At 57.1% G+C, this 19,879-nt stretch overlaps 7 protein-coding genes across 7 annotated transcripts; 5 read left to right on the plus strand and 2 right to left on the minus strand.

The window, feature by feature from the left end:
• Positions 1-128: 128 nt before the first annotated feature.
• Positions 129-1,472, minus strand: BKCO1_24000122 (serine threonine-protein phosphatase 2a activator 2; the record flags this gene model as incomplete). The annotated part of the gene is made up of 1 exon (XM_020273080.1): positions 129-1,472. The coding sequence occupies one exon, from the start codon at positions 1,470-1,472 to the stop codon at positions 129-131; it is 1,344 nt and encodes a 447-aa protein (XP_020130543.1).
• A 2,224-nt stretch (positions 1,473-3,696) lies between these two features.
• BKCO1_24000123 (gnat family n-acetyltransferase) lies at positions 3,697-6,430 on the plus strand (the record flags this gene model as incomplete). The annotated part of the gene is made up of 9 exons (XM_020273081.1): positions 3,697-3,839; positions 3,887-3,968; positions 4,019-4,061; positions 4,123-4,328; positions 4,378-4,586; positions 4,634-4,716; positions 4,767-5,288; positions 5,336-5,427; positions 5,837-6,430. The coding sequence occupies 9 exons, from the start codon at positions 3,697-3,699 to the stop codon at positions 6,428-6,430; spliced, it is 1,974 nt and encodes a 657-aa protein (XP_020130542.1).
• A 1,313-nt stretch (positions 6,431-7,743) lies between these two features.
• Positions 7,744-9,622, plus strand: BKCO1_24000124 (dihydroorotate reductase; the record flags this gene model as incomplete). Its single annotated transcript, XM_020273082.1, has 2 exons — positions 7,744-8,601; positions 8,693-9,622. 2 exons carry the CDS (start codon positions 7,744-7,746, stop codon positions 9,620-9,622), a joined length of 1,788 nt encoding a protein of 595 aa, XP_020130545.1.
• A 928-nt stretch (positions 9,623-10,550) lies between these two features.
• Positions 10,551-11,838, plus strand: BKCO1_24000125 (oxidoreductase; the record flags this gene model as incomplete). Its single annotated transcript, XM_020273083.1, has 4 exons — positions 10,551-11,307; positions 11,376-11,501; positions 11,557-11,669; positions 11,743-11,838. The coding sequence occupies 4 exons, from the start codon at positions 10,551-10,553 to the stop codon at positions 11,836-11,838; spliced, it is 1,092 nt and encodes a 363-aa protein (XP_020130544.1).
• Positions 11,839-13,187: 1,349 nt separating this feature from the next.
• BKCO1_24000126 (lysophospholipase a) lies at positions 13,188-14,532 on the plus strand (the record flags this gene model as incomplete). Its single annotated transcript, XM_020273084.1, has 7 exons — positions 13,188-13,567; positions 13,622-13,741; positions 13,801-13,891; positions 13,966-14,004; positions 14,054-14,274; positions 14,328-14,413; positions 14,465-14,532. 7 exons carry the CDS (start codon positions 13,188-13,190, stop codon positions 14,530-14,532), a joined length of 1,005 nt encoding a protein of 334 aa, XP_020130547.1.
• Positions 14,533-15,523: 991 nt separating this feature from the next.
• Positions 15,524-16,758, plus strand: BKCO1_24000127 (cell wall glycosyl hydrolase; the record flags this gene model as incomplete). Its single annotated transcript, XM_020273085.1, has 2 exons — positions 15,524-16,582; positions 16,666-16,758. 2 exons carry the CDS (start codon positions 15,524-15,526, stop codon positions 16,756-16,758), a joined length of 1,152 nt encoding a protein of 383 aa, XP_020130546.1.
• Positions 16,759-17,747: 989 nt separating this feature from the next.
• BKCO1_24000128 (uncharacterized protein) lies at positions 17,748-18,992 on the minus strand (the record flags this gene model as incomplete). Its single annotated transcript, XM_020273086.1, has 1 exon — positions 17,748-18,992. One exon carries the CDS (start codon positions 18,990-18,992, stop codon positions 17,748-17,750), a length of 1,245 nt encoding a protein of 414 aa, XP_020130539.1.
• Between the last annotated feature and the right edge of the window lie 887 nt (positions 18,993-19,879).

Genomic DNA, 19,879 nt, shown 5'->3' on the forward strand with positions numbered 1-19,879 from the left:
AAAAAAAAAGATTGAATGGACAAACATCACAAAGTTCACTGATACCTGGCTCCGTGTGCCATGTTTGACGTGAATACATTCATCTAATTACAATCTCTATTTTCTTTCTTTTGTTTCTTCAAAGCCACCTAATCAAACGGAACCCGCCTCAGCCCCTCGTTCCCCATCCTCTTCTTCATCTCCTGCAGCGCGCCGACGGCACTCGGCACCTTGATGCCGCAGCAGTCGTTCCAGCTGGCCGGGTTGTGCTTATGACTCTCGCCATCCTCGTTCCTCACCACCACATTGCCCTCAGCATCCGGCTCGCCCTCGAGCGTGTACTTCAACACCTCCTCGTCGCTCATCTCCTCCACCGCCGGGATCAGGCTGCCGAACAAAAAGTGCTGCATCACCGGCAGCTTGCCCAGCACCTCGGCGACGAACATCTTGCGCATCCCGCCCTCGATCTTGCGCCAGCTGCGCGCCGCGCTGATGTCGTCGAGCATCGGGCTGTGCCAGCGCAGGCCCTCGACGTTCTTGACCCCGTTGACGAACGCCACCTGGTCGAGGTAGAGGTAGTCGGGCGCGCACTCCTCCAGCACCAGCGCCGAGTGGATCGACTTGGGCCGCACGTACCGGTGGCCCAGCAGCTGCGCCGCCCCGAACAGGAACGGCAGGAACTGGTAGTCGTCCAGCCCCCAGACCCCGTGCGACCCCGCCGGCTCGAGGTAGTACGTCGTCTGCACCCGCCGCATCAGCCGCAGGTACCGCGGGAACACGCGCAGCACGAGCTGCGGGAACGTGGACGGATGCGTCGTCTTGTCATCTTCCGGCGACGACAGCAGCGAGAGCTGGTACAGGCACAGCAGCCAGCAGAAGAAATTGAGCTCGTGCCCGGACCCGTAATCGATGCGCGCCGGATCGCCAAAGCTCGCCGCGAGATACGCCGACAACTCCTCGACGGCCGCCGGTCTCGTCACGCCCAGCCGCGCGTGCCATCGTTCTTGCTCGGCCTCGACCCCCGCCACGAAGGCCCGAAACGCGGGGTTGCCGAAGCGCGAGCCCGTGTCTTCGGGCGGGCAACGCGCGAGGAGCGCCTCGGCGCCGTCGAGGACGTCGAGGATCCCCGCGATTGTCGGGTGCGGGGGTTGCGTGGCGATGGCGGAGACGGGCGTGTCGGTGACGCTGTCGGCGAGGGTGAAGATGAAGGCTTGGAGGAGGGTGTGGGTCGGGGAGGTGCGGAAGAGGGCGTGGTCGTGCGGGGAGAGGATGCGGCGGCGGGGTTTGCGGAAGTGCCAGGGCTGGCTGTTGTTGCTGTCGTCGGCGGTGGCGGCGGTCGCGGAGGTGATGGGCGGAGGCAGCGGGGGGGTTGCGGGCGCGGGGATGGGCGATTCGGGCTCTTGGGCGGTGGTGGGTTTGCGGGGGGTCAGGCGGGGGAGCTTGTCGGAGAGGTCGGGAGGGTTGGTGGGAGCGTTGTCGCTTATCGATGACATGGTGGGTGGGTGTTTTGGCTGGAAAGCTGTTGGAAGGTGTTGATGGTCGCGCCAGGGCCGGGACGTGATGAAAGCGGCGGCGGCGGAGGGGCGCTGGCCGGCGTTAGGCGGAGTTTGGGCGGGGCAGGATCGTTGCCGCATAGAGTTTAGCGTGCCTGGATGCAGTCGTCGTCCTGGCTCACCACCACAAATCGATCGAGACCGACATTCTCCAGCTTCGCCGTGGCGCTCTCGATGTCCAGGAGACCTCTGGCGCTGCGCATGGCAACGGTAAGAGCGAGGGAGGCTTTGGGAGCAGGGCTCGCCGAACTGGTCGACGTAGCCAGCCGCCAAACTGCAACCGCGGATCCTCTACGGTGCCGTGTCCTTGAACCATCTCTCGGCAGCGGCGGCCTACTCTTTGAACTCCTCTCATACATTCCCAACCCAGTCGTTAAAGTCGTCGTGTGGCTTCCAGCTGTTGAATAGAGCTGTTGACGGACATCGCAACGGCGTTCAGCGGACCACCATAAACCCGGCGATGCGCGCCTGGATCGTATCGATCTCGTCGTCCAGCGGCTGCTCACATCCTTCGGAGTCGGCTTCCTTGCCCGCTAGCTCTTCCATCGCCAGCTTGACCTCGCCTGTGTCGCTCTCGGCCTGAGTCGGCCTATGTATGAAACAATGTCCGGCGAGGTAGGCTTTTGCCGACCTTGATTTCTGTAACCCGATGGGCTAACAATAGCAGAAACATATCTCAAATTTAGAACGTTCCCGCACATATATCGGACGTTGAACCCTGGGTATTTGCGTGCATGCAACAGTCGTCGCTGCTGTAGCTGGTTTACCATAGTGCTAAACACCAAAACCACGGCTGGGCTGCCACGTCACCCAGCCTTTTCGGCTTCCCGCCGAGATGCGAGGCTTGAACTCTTGCCGTAATGATAAGCTCCACACAGGTCCCTGCCGATCCTGCTTCAGCTGGATTGCGAAAGGGGTAAATCTACACATGCGGCTGGTTAGATGACGGGAGAAAGACTCCACCGGGCGATCGGCCGCCATCCCTATCGCGGGGTGTGAACATCAATGTATCGCCCGGGGTAGCGCTCTGCCATTGGGTGGAAGCGACGAAGCATTGATCCTGAGTGCGAGCCGCCGCGATGCCGCCGAGCCGATCAGTGGGGTCAACATGGGCAGCCACAAAGCCAGCTGAGGGCTTTCAGCTGAGGGCACGAGGTCTGCTGCCAATGCAAGAATCGGCAACACATTCCGGTAAATGTCTATAATACGAACGTTGATCCTCTTTCCGTCTTGATTTTCTGTCGTTAATATCTCTTAGCAGACGGAGGATTGCCATGATGGTTCTCGGCGCAGACGAAAAAGCTCCCAGTCTTCGATTCTATCATCGAAGATGCACCATTGTTCGAAGCATCGGCGGGTCCAATCTCACAGGTCAACCCCTACGATGGATTGACACGATCACAACCATTCACCAAAGACAAGGACTGAAGGATCAGTACATTGCGATACTTCTCGGATCATGGAGTTTCCAGTAACAAGTAGATCAAGCTCAGTTTGATGTTGGCATCTTTAAAGCCAGAAAAAATTAAAGCTCACCACCAAGGTTCATAATTAGTATGGTACCAAGTCAAGTACGCGAGGTGCATATGGAAAGCCATACCTGGGGTGTTGGCTACTCAATTATTTATATGGCTAGGCTTTTCTGTTGGTGGCTCACCATTCGGCGTTTTGACTGGCTATGCTTGGACCCTGGCGGGCGTCGCACGCATTTTATACGACGCGCTGAAGGTGCAATAATATGCAAGGGAAGCGGGAGAGCGGGCTTTTAGTGGGGGCCTGTATGGGAATCTCCGAACAGTCGCGCGCTAACAAATGCGCCGCATTTTAGAAAGCTACAACAAGACGGTGGCCGATAGAGTACCAACTTTCGGCAGCGATCACTTCTGGAATCTGCTCCCGGACTTTTTCCCCTGGACCTCATTTTCAGTTCATCTTTCTGCTCATGTTGCACAATCTGTATTCCCGAACCACTGCTATCACATGTGGCTTTTTCCGTCCAGCTTTTTGGTGGCGCGGCCTGGCCCCTTGGCCATCTTTTCAAGAAATGCCCGGCGCTAACGCAAGGCTAACGGGCAACATGATACATAAGTTGCCAGCAGCAAGCCTCTGGATGATACTATGGTGCACCGCAGCTACCCCAAAACTCCAGTCAACCTTCTGCAAGATGGCCATTGGTTTCCGGTTTACTTACGCAATCACGCGACCTTATCCTTTTCGCTACTTCACGGTCATTGTAGCAGTCATCTTTATTGTCATGACAATCATATTCTCGCTTTTCAATACCGTTGTCGCTGGATATGACCTTCGGTACGTGCCCGCCGGTATCCCGTTCAGCAGGCCGCTAACCATCTCAGCGTATCCTACTCCACCAGCCCCAACACTACCACTGAGCAAAAGCTTTGGTACGATAACCGCTTCTTTGCGGGGATTAAGAAAGTAAGGAGCAAGGCCATGTTTCGATTCCGCGCCTGACTATATTATTGCAGCTGTCGCCAAGCTGCGAGCCAAAGGAAATCGGCATCAAGCAATGTGAGCAAGACATACCAGCTCCAACTTTTGCTCAATACTTCAGCTAACCAATCCGTAACAGCGTTCAACACTGACAAGAATGGTTTGATTTATACTCTAAACAAAGTCAAAAACGTCGGAAAGCCCGACAGCCCTACTCTTCCGTCCTTGCTGTACCTTAACAATCACCTGCAAGATTGTGAGGTCAGCTACATCAAGATAGAAATGGAAAAAGAAAGTCGCACTGGCCAACAAGTGGCTTGGTCGCGTTGGGGACCAAGTGTGTTTGTAAGTACCATGTCGGTATTTGAAGGACCTCTCTGACGGACACGCAAAGGGAGCGATATCTTGCTCGGTAATAAACGAACTTGGGCACATGGAGATCGACATTACTGCCGAATACGATCTCGTACCAGCGAATGCCGCCAAGCTATCTCTGGATCTCAACGACACTTCTTGGGATGATGCAGCCAGGCAGAATCTGTTTCAGTTCATCACGAGCAACAATACCCAAGTACCTGCAATGTGGTGGGCGGAATCGATCATGTAAGGATCTGTGCATAGGCACCGAGCCCTGTACTAAAAGACAATAGGTCCTACAGCTGGGTTGCTGCATCACTAGATATGTCGACTTACAACAAGGCGCTGGAAACTGGTTTTCAGAAAGGAACATTCAGTATGTTTTATACACCACATATAATGTACATTTTCCGCTAACTCGAGCAGATTTCTGGCCATCTTCCAATGTTTCCGACTTCTCAGACCTCTCCTTTTTTACCATAAGCTGGTATTTTCTTCTAGAAGGAGGAAGCATCTACGCCAGGCCTGAAGACTTCGATATAGAGACTGAAACAACCAGCGCGCAAAACTGGGTCAAGTCTGCCGACTCGCTCGCAAAAGCCTTCTACAGCACCGTGCTCGCCGACCTGGGTATGGCGGATGGACCTAATATCCTAACGGACGAAGACGCGCTCCGAACATTCACCAGCAATTTCAGCAATGCTGCAACCGAATGGGTTCCAGCTGGGCCCGCAACAGGTAGCTACGGTTCTTCGCAGCCTGTGACAGGCAAGCCGGTCATCACCAACTCGACGATATTCAACAACTACCTATGCCAAACACCTGTTCAGAAGGTCCCAGCTTCCTTGATCGTTTCCGTGTTACTTGCAGACTTGGTCTTCCTCCGTACCCTATGGTCGGTGATGAATTTGGCGGCTACACATATTGCGGAGAGCAAAGATCCCAAAGGTACTGCTCGAATCAAATGCAATTCCTCAGTTGCTAACATTTTGCAGCCAATCAATGCCTTCCATGTGCCGGTGAAGAGCCATCGCCACAACCGGAAAGCTATGAACTCCTTACCAAAAATGGGGGCTCTGGATCAAGGGTGGTCACAACGATCGCATAAATGGCAGGTAGATTGCAGTCAAGTGAGCTTAAAGGTCGACTACAAGGAATTGATTCCATCTTCTTATCCATGAATATATGAATTGTAGCTCGAATATTAAAGTTTTAACTCTACAGACCTCGCACTAAGTGTGATTGATCCACCCTGCTCGTGCTTCAGACCAATGACGCGTCTGCTTCGCTTAAATCCACTAGACAAGCAGCTCATCAGCGCGCATCTCCCGGCAGTATCTCGAGAGCTTCTCTAATTGTAATTCCTTCTTAACTTTTGATGTTGATAGCTCGGTCCGCCATTGACGCCACGAGCTGTGCTGGTTCTGGACTGTGACTCACACCACCGTATACTCCAAGTACTTAACCACAACCAAAACCGACACCATCAGAAACAGGCAGTCAGCACCATCACCACCTTCGACTTGCTCAACACCACTCGAGAAGATTGCTTGAAGAGCAAGATCATGGATACCAAACAATGGCGGCGCCAAATCGGCGACCAAACCTTCCTCGTCTCGACCGACTCCAGCCTCATCTCCCGCGACTTCGTGCAGTCATCTTTCGCCCACCCCGCCATGTATTGGGCCGCGGCGCTGGACCCGCAAAGCCTCGAAACCATCTTGGAGACCTCCCTCTGGTACGGAATTTACCTCCAAACGCAAGGGTCTTCCACGAGTTCCCAAGGACAGCAAGTAACGCCGAACCCCTCGACGCTCAAACAAGTCGGAATGGGCAGGATGGTCACGGATCACGCTACGGTATTCTTTCTGACGGATGTCTTCGTGCTGCCCGAGTACCAGGGAAAGGGGCTGGCGAAGTGGATGATGCAGTGCATCAAGGAGAGAACGGATGCGCTGCCCGCTGTGCGGCGAGTCATGTTTATGGCGAAGAGGGCGCCGCATGCTATCAGGTTTTATGAAGAGGCGTTGGGGGCAGAGGTGCATGATCAGGAGAATGGGGAGGTTGTGTTCATGAGTACGCCGCATTGAGGACGCTACGGTGCATGGAAATCTACTGTGTTTGCAACGACTGAACCAGTTTGGGCATTTAGTATCATGGAGAATGCTTTCGAAGGATACGAATCTCCAAGTCAGTCGAGCTATCCGAGAGAAACTCGCCGGGTAGGCATACGGGAATATGTCCACCACTTGTCTTTATGTACAGAAAAATACCAAGACTCTGCAAGTATAAGGTACATACAACGAGGGCCAGAACGGTGTCGGTTTCATCATGGCGTCCTTCGCAGCGAGCGTCCACCATCACTTCCAAGCTTTACGTGTAAACGATGGTCTGTCAAAGAACTGTCGTCCCAAAAGAACAATATCATTTCAGGATCCGCCAGGGCAGCTGGGGATGGTTGAAAGACGTGAGAACGAGTTTTATCTAGGTATATGCGGTTCATACACGCGGTATTCCACTCAATCTGCCTGCGCATGTCCCGCTGCTGGTTTGAACACCTCAGATCTACACAATATTTACTGCCGCGCTCTTTAGGTAAAGCCTATCCGGGGTTGTGGCCGAGTGGTTAAGGCGCTACGTTTAGGCTGCACAGCTAAATCCGTAGTGGGAAACCGCGTGCGTTCGAACCGCACCAACCTCAACATCTTTTTTTTTCTTTTTGCTAAATTCACTTCGATCCCACAGCTGAACCAGTTTCCTCCCACCTAAGGAAAACAATGTCCCATATGAGGATAGCATTTTGGTTGAGGATGGTAAAGACAAATTCAAGTTATCGGGCAAAATTAAGCCCTTCCTAGGTAACGAGGAACAATGTACATAAGACACTGTATTTGCGATTATTTTATAGTAAGCCCATTCTCCCCGTGGACCGTTAGACGTATGGTTCGTGCTTAGAGCATGGATTTGGAGAAATAGTATCATTGACTTTTCACTTATAAAGCGCAGATAGGTTGTTTGGAACGTCTTTATAAGACAGGTACAACGCACGTACTTTACAAAGAGTGAAGAGTCGGCCTTAAGGGCTCGAGTAGTGCACGAACGGGAGCAGGCCTCAGACGTACTGACACCAGACACCAAGCTGGGAAATATAGTTGTACCCAGCTGTTGGTTTACTTCCGGATGCTTTTATCCATGTATGCTTCACGCAATTGTGTCCAGTTGAAGTCTCAGCTACCAGTCCTCTCTCTTCCAATATTTCGAACTGATCTGCCTCTACGTCCTTGGTCTTTCGGTTGGAAGGGATCAGGCCGCCGGGTAGCTCTTCCGCGCTTACATAAGCGGCAGCGCACGTCACGGCTCATCTCACGACCTCGAACTTTTCGACTCCTTGACAGCAGCACAAATGGCAGCCCGCGCAAACGTGCTGTCCCGGCACGCGCCCGGTCGGGCCCCTCTGCGCCTGTTCAACCAGGCTCCTCTCGCCCGCCAATGGCAACCCTCCAGCCTCCTCCGATCTCCCAACGTCCGCCTCGCGTCTACCACCCCCGAAGCCGCCTCCGAAACCGCCTCGAAAGCCGCCGCTGAAACCACAAAGGAGGTGAAGGAAACCGCAAAGGAAGTGAAAAGGGGCACCCGATCTGCTGGTTCGCGCTTCAAGCGCTACGCCTACGGCACCACATTCGCCCTCCTCTCCGGCGTCGGCTACCTCTACTTCACCGATACCCGCGCCAGCGCTCACCAGTACCTGGTCCCGCCGTTGATCCGCACCATCTGGACCGACGCCGAGGATGCCCACCACGCCGGTCTGAAGGCGCTGCAGACGCTCTACCCCCTGGGCCTGCACCCGCGCGAGCGCGGCGACCCGGACGGTGCTGGCGACCTGCGCATCACCGTCTTCGGGCACTCGCTGGACAACCCCATCGGCATCTCGGCCGGGCTGGACAAGAACGCATGGATCCCGGATCCGCTCTTCGCGCTGGGCCCGGCAATCGTCGAGGTCGGCGGCATCACGCCCAAGCCGCAGGCCGGCAACCCGCTCCCGCGCGTCTTCCGCGTCACCTCGCAAGAGGGGTTGATCAACCGCTGTGGCCTGAACTCCGAGGGCGCCGACAGCGTCGCTGCCCGCCTGCGCCAGCGCGTCCGCGAGTACGCATACCAGATTGGCTTCGGCCTCGGGCCGGACGCTGAGCAGGCCGTGCTAGACGGAGCTGCGGGCGTGCCGCCGGGCAGCTTGGCCGCCGGCAGGCTGATGTGTGTGCAGGTGCGCTTTGCCCTGTCTGACCTCACACCACTGCGGAAGGGGGGTTGAGGGAAGAAGAAGAAAAGCTGACATGGCGCCACCATACATATAGGTCGCGAAAAACAAGAACACGCCTGACACGGACATCGAGGCCGTCAAGGACGACTACGTCTACTGCGTCGACCGCCTCGCCAAGTACGCCGACGTCATCGTCGTCAACGTCTCCAGCCCCAACACGCCCGGCCTGCGCTCGCTGCAGCGCGTCGAGCCGCTCACCCGCATCCTGACGGGCGTCGTTGCCGCCGCCAAGTCGGCCGACCGCAAGACCAAGCCTGCCGTCATGGTCAAGGTTTCTCCGGACGAAGATACGAAGGAGCAGATGTCGGGCATCTGCGATGCTGTCTGGGAGAGTGGCGTCGACGGTGTCATTGTCGGAAACACGACGAAGAGCAGGCCTGCGCCTCTGCCCAGAGGCTACATCATGCCGACGCACGAGCAGGAGACGCTCCTCGAGACTGGTGGCTATTCTGGGCCGCAGCTGTTCGACAAGACGCTCGGGATGGTGGCCAAGTACAGGAAGATGCTGGATCAGGGTCCGCGGATCGCGCCCAAGGAAGAAAAGCCAGAGGCCAAGGCGCTCGCTGCTGCCGCCGGCGAGGCGCCCGAGACCACGACTGCTGAAAAGATCGGATCTGGCGCGAAGGAAGTCGCGTCGCAGGTCTCGTCTGCGTTTTCAGAGGTCAAGGTCGCTGACCCCACCGAGAACGTCACCACCAGCCCCGACGACTTGACTGAGATGGCGCCGGTCGTGAAGGCCCCAACCCCCTCGGCTGCGGAAGAAGTGGCCGGTGACAGGTCGCCCTATTCGCACGTGTCGAAGGAGATCTGGGCAACTGGCGGCGTGACGAACGGGAAGCAAGCGCTGCAACTGCTGAATGCGGGTGCCAGCGTCGCCATGGTCTACACTACCATGGTGTTCAATGGCAGCGGCGCCGTGACCAAGATCAAGAACCAGATGAGGCAGGAAATCAAAAAGGAGTAGACTTCAAAAAAAGCGGTCCGAGGGAAGCGGTCCGTCTGTTCTCTTGCGGTCAAAACAGACCTTGTCTTATCCGAACATGCAGAGACCAACAGGAGATGAAATAAACCTGTAGAAATATCAAGAAAGTCCTTGCGAGTGTATCACTACCTTTTCTTCGTATCGGTCCTTACCGGGGTGGAGAAGAAGCGCCCAAGCTAGCGCGCGAGATGGAAATGCTTCAACAATCTCCGAGTCCAGCGCGTGATGGTCTCACAGGTTGGATAAATACCTCCCGATGCCCACTCTCCTGACATTCATCTCGCTTTTCATGAATGATGACTGAAGATCCCATTCGCCAACCACGGCCGCCGCTCCGCCCGCTCACTTACAATGGCCATCCTCCCAAACGCCCTGTCCCTCGACGGGCGACGGGTCGTCGTTGGGTGGCGGCGGGGCGGCGGACGGGTGGGAATGCTGGGGAGCGGCAGCGGCGGCGTTGATGGTGGGTGGGGCTTTGGGACGCTAGTAGTTGGGGGGGGGGTTGGAGTAAGGTGACTGAGCTATGCTAACGAGGGCGCAGTGTCGAGCAAAAGGTCTTGGTGTTGGTGCACAAGTGGCGCGGGGGAAGACGGACATAAAGCTTGCGATGGATGGTTCATTCCGTCTTAACTCCGCCGAAGCTTCTAATGATTTCCAAAATCAGTGGTGGCGGGACCACAATTGCTAGCAGCTCTACTAGCATCCGTCCTATCAGAATGTTGCCTGCTCCTATACTCTAGGTCCACCAAGCTTGATCCCAGCGCCTACTCTACAACTCCGTCCTAACTCCTGCCATTGAGCTATTTTCTCTAGGTTACGCACTCTCCATTTAAACCATTCCCCATTCCCACCTCATCACTTTATACAAACAACAACCGCCAAATCCCACCACCCACCCACCGCACCCACCATGTCCTCCTCCCCACCCACCTACGGCTTCCACACCACCGCCACCGCCGCCGCCGCCTCCCTCTCCGCCTCCATCGCCGGCAAGACCGTCCTCACCACCGGCGTCACCCCCAACAGCCTCGGCGCGCACTTCGCCCTCACCCTCGGCGCGCACCGCCCGCGCCTCCTCATCCTCGCCTCGCGCACGGAGTCCGCCATCGCCGCCACCGCCGCCGCCCTCCGCGCCGCCCACCCCTCCGTCGCCGTCCGCGGCCTCGTCGTCGACCTCGCCTCCCTCGCGTCGGCGCGGCGCGCGGGCGACGAGGTCGCCGCCTGGCAGGAAGCGCAGGAAGAAGGCATCGCGGCGGTGGTTGACGTCCTTGTCCTCAACGCCGGCGTCATGGCGTGCGCGTACGCCGCCTCCGCCGACGGCTTCGAATCCCAGTTCGCCGTCAACCACCTCGGGCACTTTGCGTTCGCCAACCGCGTCATCCCTGGCATGCTGGGCCCCGGCAGGCGGCCCCGCGTGGTGGTGGTGAGCAGCGAGGGCCATCAGCTGAGCCCCGTGCGCTGGGCGGATCCGGGGTTCTGCGCGGGCGAGGCGTATGACAAGTGGCGCGCGTATGGGCAGGCGAAGACGGCGAATTGCTTGTATGCGTGGGCGTTGGCGGAGAGGTTGGGCGGGAGGGGTCTGTTGGCGTTTAGTTTGCATCCCGGGGCGATTGCGACGAATTTGGGGAGGCATGTCGATGTCGAGGGGGAGGATTGGGTGCATTTGAGTGAGTTGGAGGTTTCGTTTGCTTGTTTTTTTGTCGCGGGGACGACTTGCTGACGTGTGCGTGTGTAGTGAGCGTCTTCGCCAGCAATGGAAATCCGCAGGGCTTCAAGGAGTACTGGGAGAAGAACCCGTTCAAGACTCTGGACGAGGGAACCTCGACACACGTCGTCGCGGCTTTTGCGGATGGGCTCGAAAGTGAGTTTTCTGGTCGGTGAGAGTTATTAGTATGACGCTGACATGCTTGTCACAGAGGATAACGGCAAGTTCCTGAGAGACGCGCAGATTTCGAGCTTCGACATGGTCAGTCCGTGGGCTAGGAACTCGTATGACGCAGAAAGGCTGTGGAAGATGAGCGAGGACATGGTGGGCGAGAAATTTAGTTTCTGATTCGCCTAATGTGCTTCGCAACTGGACCGCTAGGGCACTGTTATTATAGCGCATGGGTGTGGAATCCCAACCCGGTTTTGCGAGGATCAACAAGTACGACCAAATCGACTTCCACGCGGAAGAGACGTACATCTCCTACAAGTAAATCAATTGGGTGGGAAATCTGGTTAAAGAACCTTTGAAGAAAACAATGGATATAGTCCAGAAGAGGGTTGACGGGTTCTTTCTTGCGGCGCCCGTAAGCCTCTTCCACGAGTTCGAATACTTAACGACTGCGGGTCCTCTCGCATCTCGAAGTGTCTGATATGCACTGCTGTGTCATCGCTGACTGATCCCGCGCTACTCAGGTGTTCTGCGCGCTAAACAAGGCATTATCTCAAAGACCTTCGACTTTCACTTGCAGCGTGCCAAGGAAATGCTCAACACACTGTCTGCATCATCTCCGGAGGCAAGAGACCTACATCCGCTGAGCCCTGCACGAGTAACAGGATACTTCGCAAAGTACAAGCCACTTTCACCAAAAAGCTTCAGGGCTCCGTGGATGATCCGCTGCGCGAGCCATACCTTCTCAAAGCAAGCCAGATCTTCGGGGAGGGAATGAATGCTAGGAATGGGGGTGGTAAGCAGCCTGCCGTCCCGCGGAGCAAGAGGATAAAGCCGGAACCATCAAGACTCGAACTTCTTTTCACGTACAGCCATAATTCCGAAGTATTTGCAATCTTCTACGATACTCAAGAAGTACCTAAATCCTTGGTAGACGAGCGGCTGTCTCGACACAAGGCGGTAGTCAAAAGCCGTGAAGACATGGAGCTGTTGAAAATGCTGTCGCCAGTTTTTTCTACCCTCCCGGAAAGGTCGGCTCGTGAAGAGTACGGGCTGTTAGTCGACGATGGCTCACCTACTTTTAGCTCCACTTTGATCGCAATGACGGAGAGCGAAGCGAAAGTTTTTTGTGAGCCGCCCCTAGTTACTAAGCACTTCACCAAGGTGTGGGATAATTTAGCGCGATGGGAACCGGTGGTGAGGTCTTGGAGACAAAGGAATACTTTGCTTGGGCGAAAAGCTCTATCAGATGGATGCGATAGGTTAAAGTCGCATTGATCCGAGAAAAAGCAAGTTGATGCTAGCCGTCGGCTGCAGAAGGGAGCTGTATTGAGAAAGGACTATCTGTGTCCTTCGACGGATGATCTGGCCGAGAAATGGAATGTGGGTCAATATCTGGTGGCAGCGAGCCCCCGCAGTCTGGGGATGGCGTTGCGGGGTAGTCTCCACACGGCTATGGCACCGGAACTTCTTCTATTATGCCGACAGTAACTTTCCGCCAATCAACTGTGCGTGTCTTCAATTCAATGCGCTCCCTGCTCATGGTATTTTTGGTTGACTGCGAAGGGCTGCTGCAGCGACCATCACCAAGCATTCGCCAACACAGGACCGTCGCAGCCTTACCTTTCCGGCCAAACTCCTGTGTCTGCCACCTTTCCCTGAGCCTCCGCAATGGTTGCTCCGAATATCTGGTCCGTCGCACTGTTGGTTGCCGCAGGGGTTCAAGCTGCGCCATCCAGATCAGATCCCGGAAAACCGCCAGTTGCTTTCAAAGGAAAGGCTATCAAGAACCTGCTTGCGTTCGGAGACTCTTATACCTATGTCCAAGGTACACAGGGCCACTGGAACTATAGCTTCATTTCGGATGCATTCAATTACACGTTCACTCCCAAACAACTACTCTCAAGCGAGATTGTAAAGAACACAACGAGCTCCGGAGGGCCCAATTGGGTCGAGTACTTGACGGGCTGCTACGAGGGCCTTCCTGCCCATTGCTCAGGGACGAAGCTCTGGGACTTCGCCTTTGCAGGTGCCGACATCAGCGCGCAGTAGTGAGCATACCCACAAAGATTTAGCCAGCGAAGTTTTGGACTGATGCAGGGCAGCCTTCCGCTGCATCACAACTACACGGTGGATCTGGACGAGCAGGTGAAGCAGTGGGACTTGTATGCACGCGACGCCTTGGATCTTGAACCGACGGATACGCTCGTTGCGTTCTGGATCGGGTCCGTCTTGAACTCCCCAGCCCCTGAATGACTTGGATGGGCTGATGCAAGCGACGCAGCATCAACGACATCAACGACAGCGCCAAGTTCACCAACGTGAGCTTTCCAGCGTGGTATGAGACGCTAGTCGAAAAATGGTTCGATTCAGTGGTGGGTGGCCCCGTTCTCGAAGAAGACTGAATCGGGGTGTCCGGCGTAAGCCGAGTGCTGACTTGCTGGCGCAGGAGCTCGTATACGGCAGAGGTTACAGGAAATTCCTCTTTGTAAATCCGTCCTTGGCACTCTTTTAAACGTGGCGCTAACACGGCCAAGATGCTTCCGCCGCCGCTTGAAAAGACGGCATCGAATCTTGTCAGCGCCAATCCGCTCCCGAATGCCGCCATGCTGGGCCAGTGGAACGCGGCGGTGCGATCGCAAGTAGCTTCTTTTCAGGCCAGACACAATGGCTCGAGCACTTTAGTGTTCGACACTTATTCGTTCTTGAATGACGTGGTGGCCGACGCTGCGCGCTACAATATACAGAACACCACAAGGTAAGCATCCGGCCGGCCAGAGTGGCAGGCGGTGTTGACAATGCGGTGCCAAGTTACTGCGAATCTTATGCCCAGCCGGACATTCTGTGGAACTACGCGGCGTATGGGTGTCAGCCCATATCGGAGTACTTCTGGTTCAGTAAGTGATGCGGCGAAGAAAGCAGAGGCCTGTGCTTATCAACGGCTTTAGACTCAGGGCACATCACGTTTACCGTGCACGAAATCATCGCCAACGAGCTCCTGAAGCAGCTGGCGTGAGGGGCGGTCGAACGAGGAGGGCTGGTGACGGTCTTCGCCGCAGCACAAACCAGCCTTACCAGCACTACTAGCTCTAGAAAGAGCAGTGGGGATGTGTCAGGCAGATTGTACTAAAAACTCGGAAAGGCAAATCTGCGACTGGGATCGACTCTTGGCGTTTCACGGAGTGGGTCGGGTGAGACACACCACGAACGTGTTCATCGGGGACAAGGATCTTGCCGAAGGACGCGTACCTAGCCGAAGGAAATATCGTTTGCTGGCTCGTTGGTAGACGGAGGGAATGTATCCGCAGTGTCTAAGCGATGGGGTTGAAGTGTTCTTTTCAAGATATCCTTATACGTGTCCGTACTTAAACTCCCTACCGGCCCGGAAGTGGGTCCGCTGGCTAGCGCAACACGCAATAGGGGATTGGAACTCGAGATCCCACTTCACCATCATCATGTCCATATGAAGGCTGAGTCGTCGATTACCTGCTGGCCGCGTAGCTGACTCCCAGGATGGATCCCAGCAAAGCCCAGGGCTCCGGTCTGGCGGGAGCCAACACCACGGCGCATCCCAGCGCGGCACGCGGGGGAGAAGATGCATCTGCCGAGCGCATGCGAGTATCGTTCCCGACGCGGGCCTGGCACTCCGGCACTGGATGCTCGCAGACGGCGGAATCAGATTTCTCCGCCCAACCAGGCGTGTCGCAGTGCTCGCTTGCACGCACTGGACGCGCCTTAATTCGACCGGCCAAGAAGCGCCAAGCCGTATGTTAGATTCGCTCCGAGCATGCCGGGGCTCCTGATGCTTGCACGGCCGGCGATCTTGGCGGAGTGGGAAAGGGCTGGATGCAGAACATACGCCGCCGGCCAGGGGACGAGAAGGCTCGTGTGGAAGAAAGAACAATGCGTGGCTTTGCAATATAAGGCCGTGGCGGGCTGTCGTTTCGTTCCGTCTTGCTCATCCAGCGCTGGCCAACTCGTTTCACTCGTTCTTTAATTCCAAAACCATGAAGTTCTCCTCCGTCGCCGCTGTTGCGGCCCTCTCGACTGCGGCGTCCGCGGCCGAGCAGAAGTACTCGACGTGGATGATCGACTCGTTCATGCAAAAGGACATCGCGCCGGACAACCACTACACGAACGCGGTGCTGTACCGCGCCACGGACCTGACGTACAAGGCGTACGGCAACGAGACGTACTACACGTGGATGAAGGAGCAGGTCGACGCCATAGTCAGCGACAACGGCACCATCACCGGCTGGCCCGCGGACAAGGACTCGCTGGACGACATCCTGATCGGCCGGGCCCTGCTCGAGCTGTACAACCAGACCAGCGCGCCCAAGTACAAGACGGCGGCCGACAACCTGCGCCACTCGCTCGACACGCACTCGCGCACCCCGGCCGGCGGCTTCTGGCACCGCGTGCCCACCTACGCCAACCAGATGTGGCTGGACGGCATCTACATGGCCGACGTCTTCTACGCCCAGTGGACCTCGGTCTTCGAGCCGACCAACACCACCGCCTGGGACGACATCCTGCTGCAGTTCGAGCTGATCGAGCAGCACCTGCGCAACTCGTCGTCCCAGCTGCTGTACCACGGCTACGACGAGCTCAAGCAGGCCGTCTGGGCCGACCCCGTCACCGGCGCCAGCCCGCACGTGTGGAACCGCGCCCTGGGCTGGTACGTCATGGCCCTGCTCGACGTGCTGGACTACTGGCCGCAGGACCACGCCGGCTTCGCCAAGCTGAAGGAGTGGTTCGTCGCCTGCGCCGACGGCGTCGTCGCCGCCCAGGACCTCGACACGGCCGGCTGGTGGCTGGTCATGGACGAGCCCTACCCCAGCGCCCCGGGCAACTACATCGAGTCGTCCGGCACCGCCATGTTCACCTACGGCCTGCTCAAGGGCCTGCGCAAGGGCTACGTCTCTGGCGAAAAGTACAGCCAGCCCGCCCTCAGGGCCTACGACCTCATGACCACCGAGTACGCCGTGGCCAACGCTACCGGCGGCATGCTGAACTGGGAGGGCACCGTCGAGGTCGGCAGCTTGAGCGGTAACGCTTCATACGAGGTGGGTCTATTTTTTTTTTCTCTTCACCGCTACCTTCCTATGCGTGGCTTGTTTTGGCTGACTTTGTTGCTTCTTTCGTACAGTACTACATCGGCGTCCCCCTCGCCGAGAACGACCTCAAGGGTGCCGGCCCCTTCATCTACGCCAGTCTGGAGTACGAGGCCTTCACCGCCTGAAGGACGTGTTGAGCGACATGTTGGCACACGCACGCACGCGGACGGGACAGGTAGATGGTTTATTCCGTACTTTAGCACCACCGCGCGTCTTCGATATTCACTGTCCATAATTATTCTCACCCCCGTCGCGAATGAAACACGAAGGATTTGCCAATGACCACCGACCGGCCCCGCATCCGACCTACATGCCTGCCTGCTGCGCGTGACATGCTCTCTTGCTCCCATGACCAATCATGTTTTATTTTTGCCGCGCAAGCTAGCCCTGCAGCTTACCCAGACGGTAGAAATTCCATATCCGTTTAGACGCTCCGGTTTATCGCGTCACATGGCTCATCCAATCACTGCCATGGCGCTCTCGCTATAGCCCGCTTGATGCAGGTTGCTCGATTGGTGCTGTTGGCCTCCGCTTGGGAATTCTCGCTGCTCTCCCCTCGGGCAACAGGATGAAGAAAAAAAAAAAGGGACGTGATATTACGATTACAGTCGTTATTCGAGAATTCAAGCAGCAAAGCGGGCATTGCGCAAAGGTTGCATGGCGTCATGACCCCGGGTATACTGACCAAGACTCCGTCACCACTCTAAGGAATCCAAAAGAAAAAAGGGAAGAAGAGAGGAGAGAAAGCCCATTCGCCATCATCCTGACCGAAAAAAAAAGCGCCCCGACGAACAGAGTGAAAGCAAAGGAAACAAGCATAACTCGAAAGGCCTGAAGAGTCAGCCCCGAAAGGCTGTGTGACACTCAGGAGAAGAAAGAAGAAGGCAACACGAAAAGCCCTACCAAAATAGTGAAAAAGAAAACAAAAAGGAAATTCGTCACACGTAACGTCGTCCTCGTCCTCGTCCTCGTCCTCATCTCATCCACCCACTCACCGCCACCCCTTCCCCCCTCCCACAAAACAAAAACAAAAAAAAAGAGAGAGCAAGACAAGAAAACAGAGCGAGATAGAGAGAAAAAAAAAACCCCCCACCCCCCTAACCCCTCCACTCCACTACAACCACCTCTCCAACCCCCCATACGGCGGATACCCCCTCCCCCTTCTCCCTCCCCCACCAGCACCAGCACTCCTCCTCACCCCCGCCACCGGCGCACTCGGCCTCGCCGCCGCAGCACTCTCCCGCCCAAACGCCTGCCTCCGCACGCTCTCCAGCGCCCGGCTCGTCGCCGCCCGCACCGCAAACGCGTCGCCCCCCAGCTGCTGCTCCCCAACATGAGGCGCAGCTGATCCAGGGTAGTACTGCTGCTGTGGCTGATAGTACTGCTGCTGCGGCTGCGGCGCCGGCGCTGGCACCCCGTGTGCGCGGCGCGCATGCGTGTTCGGTCGCGCGGAGGAGCGGTGGTGGCGCTGCTGCTGTCGCTGCTGCTGCTGCTGGGCCGTCGTGCTTGTCGTGCCCGTCGTGCCCGTCGTATACACCGGCCCCGTGCCGTACGCGAACAAGCCGCCTAGTGACCCTCCGCCTAGTGACCCTCCTCCTGCCCCTCCTGCTCCGCCTACCCCTCCTCTCGCCGCCGCCGCCGCCGACGAACGCGTATTGTACCGATGAGTAGGCATCGGCGTCGGTGCCGACGTCGATGGCGACGTCGACGTCGTTTGGTAGTGATGGCTGTGGCTGTGGTGTGACGTGCGGTGCGCGTGGCCCGGGTGGTGCAGGGCGCAGGAGGCGCAGGGGGCGGGGTCGGGGTGCGGCTTGGGCGGGCCGCGGGTCTTGCCGCGGCCGCGGAGCTTGGAGGGGGTTGTGGGGGTGTGGTTATGGTTGTAGCCGTAGCCGTGGTGGTGGTGTGATTGTGATGATGATGGGGATGGGTAGTACGTTGTGGCGTAGGCGGCAGAGGAGGAAGAGGACGAGTGGGGCTTGCTGGTTCGGGGGCGCTTGTTGGAGGGGGGGTTGGTGGTGGTGGTGGTGGTGGTGGTGGTGTTGTTGTTGTTGTTACTGCCGGCGGACCACCATGTCGAGGTGCTGTGGTGGTTGTTGGTGCTGGACGGGCCGGCGAGGCGGACGCGTTTGTTGCTGGGGGTGGTGATGGCGTGGGGGGCGCCGTAGAGGGAAGACGGGGCGGCGGCCCGGGGCGACAGGAGCGGTGTGCTTTCGGCGGCGACGGCGCCGCCCGAGGGGTAGGATGCGGGTCGGCGACGCGGCGCGGAGGTGTTGGCTTTGGCTTTTGCCTTGGCCTTGGCTTTCTTCTTCTTGGAGTTGGATGAGGCTGGGGCGGCTGGCCAGAACCAGCAGCACACCATGGTGTTTGGGGAGCGATGCTTCCTTGACGGAGCAATGCCCAGTGAGGTTGTGACGGCGAAGATGGGAGACGGCGTGTGTATGGATTGTGTGGCGGTAAGCGGCGGTTAGGCCTTGGTGTGGAAGTGTTTCTTGGAGGAGAACGGAAGACAGTGCTTGTCCTTGGCGTGCTGAAGCTCTTCTTCGGGTTGCTCAGGGGATGACGAGGGACTAGACTGTTGCCCGACCTGGTCACCTGATTGCTGAGGAGCAGGAGGAGGCTGTCTCTTCCGAAGGCGATGACGTGGAGGGGGTAGGCAACTCTTCGGCTGAGCCTCTTCTTCTTCCTGTCCCTGGTTGTCTTGCTTTTTCTTCCCGGAACCGAAAAGAGTGCAGCGCCGATTGGGCTGCGGCTCTTCTCCTTCTTGCGGTTGCTGTTTCTTGAGGTTGGGGCAGCAGCAGTAGTAGACGCAGGGTGATACACACTCCCAGACGAGCACAGCGGTCTTTATGATCCTGAGAAGCTCAGCAAGAGGTATCATTTCGGCTGGACGACGACCAGAAGTGAGAAGAGAGAGAGAGAGAGAGAAAGACCTTACAAAGAAGCGGCTAGCAAGGCAGAGAGGTTTGAGTGTAGGACAAGACGGAGCAAAGAAAAATCCAAGACTTCTCAGGGCCGAAAATGGTGGAGGCTCCTCTTCAACTGCCCAGACACACCTCTTTCCGACGCCGCACCGGACCACGCGTCGAGCAGGAGCACGCTGAAGCAAAAGCGTGTTCGCATCTGACCAGCGGGAGTGACCACCTCTTTCCTCAGGTAGCGCGGCTTTGATATCCTGCTTCCGCGCCCTCCTAGCGCCTTCTTGCACGCGAGCGGAATCAGCACGCCGGCACGCCTTATGAGCATACC

Source organism: Diplodia corticola, assembly GCF_001883845.1.
Source record: "Diplodia corticola strain CBS 112549 chromosome Unknown scaffold24, whole genome shotgun sequence".
NCBI lineage: Eukaryota > Fungi > Ascomycota > Dothideomycetes > Botryosphaeriales > Botryosphaeriaceae > Diplodia > Diplodia corticola.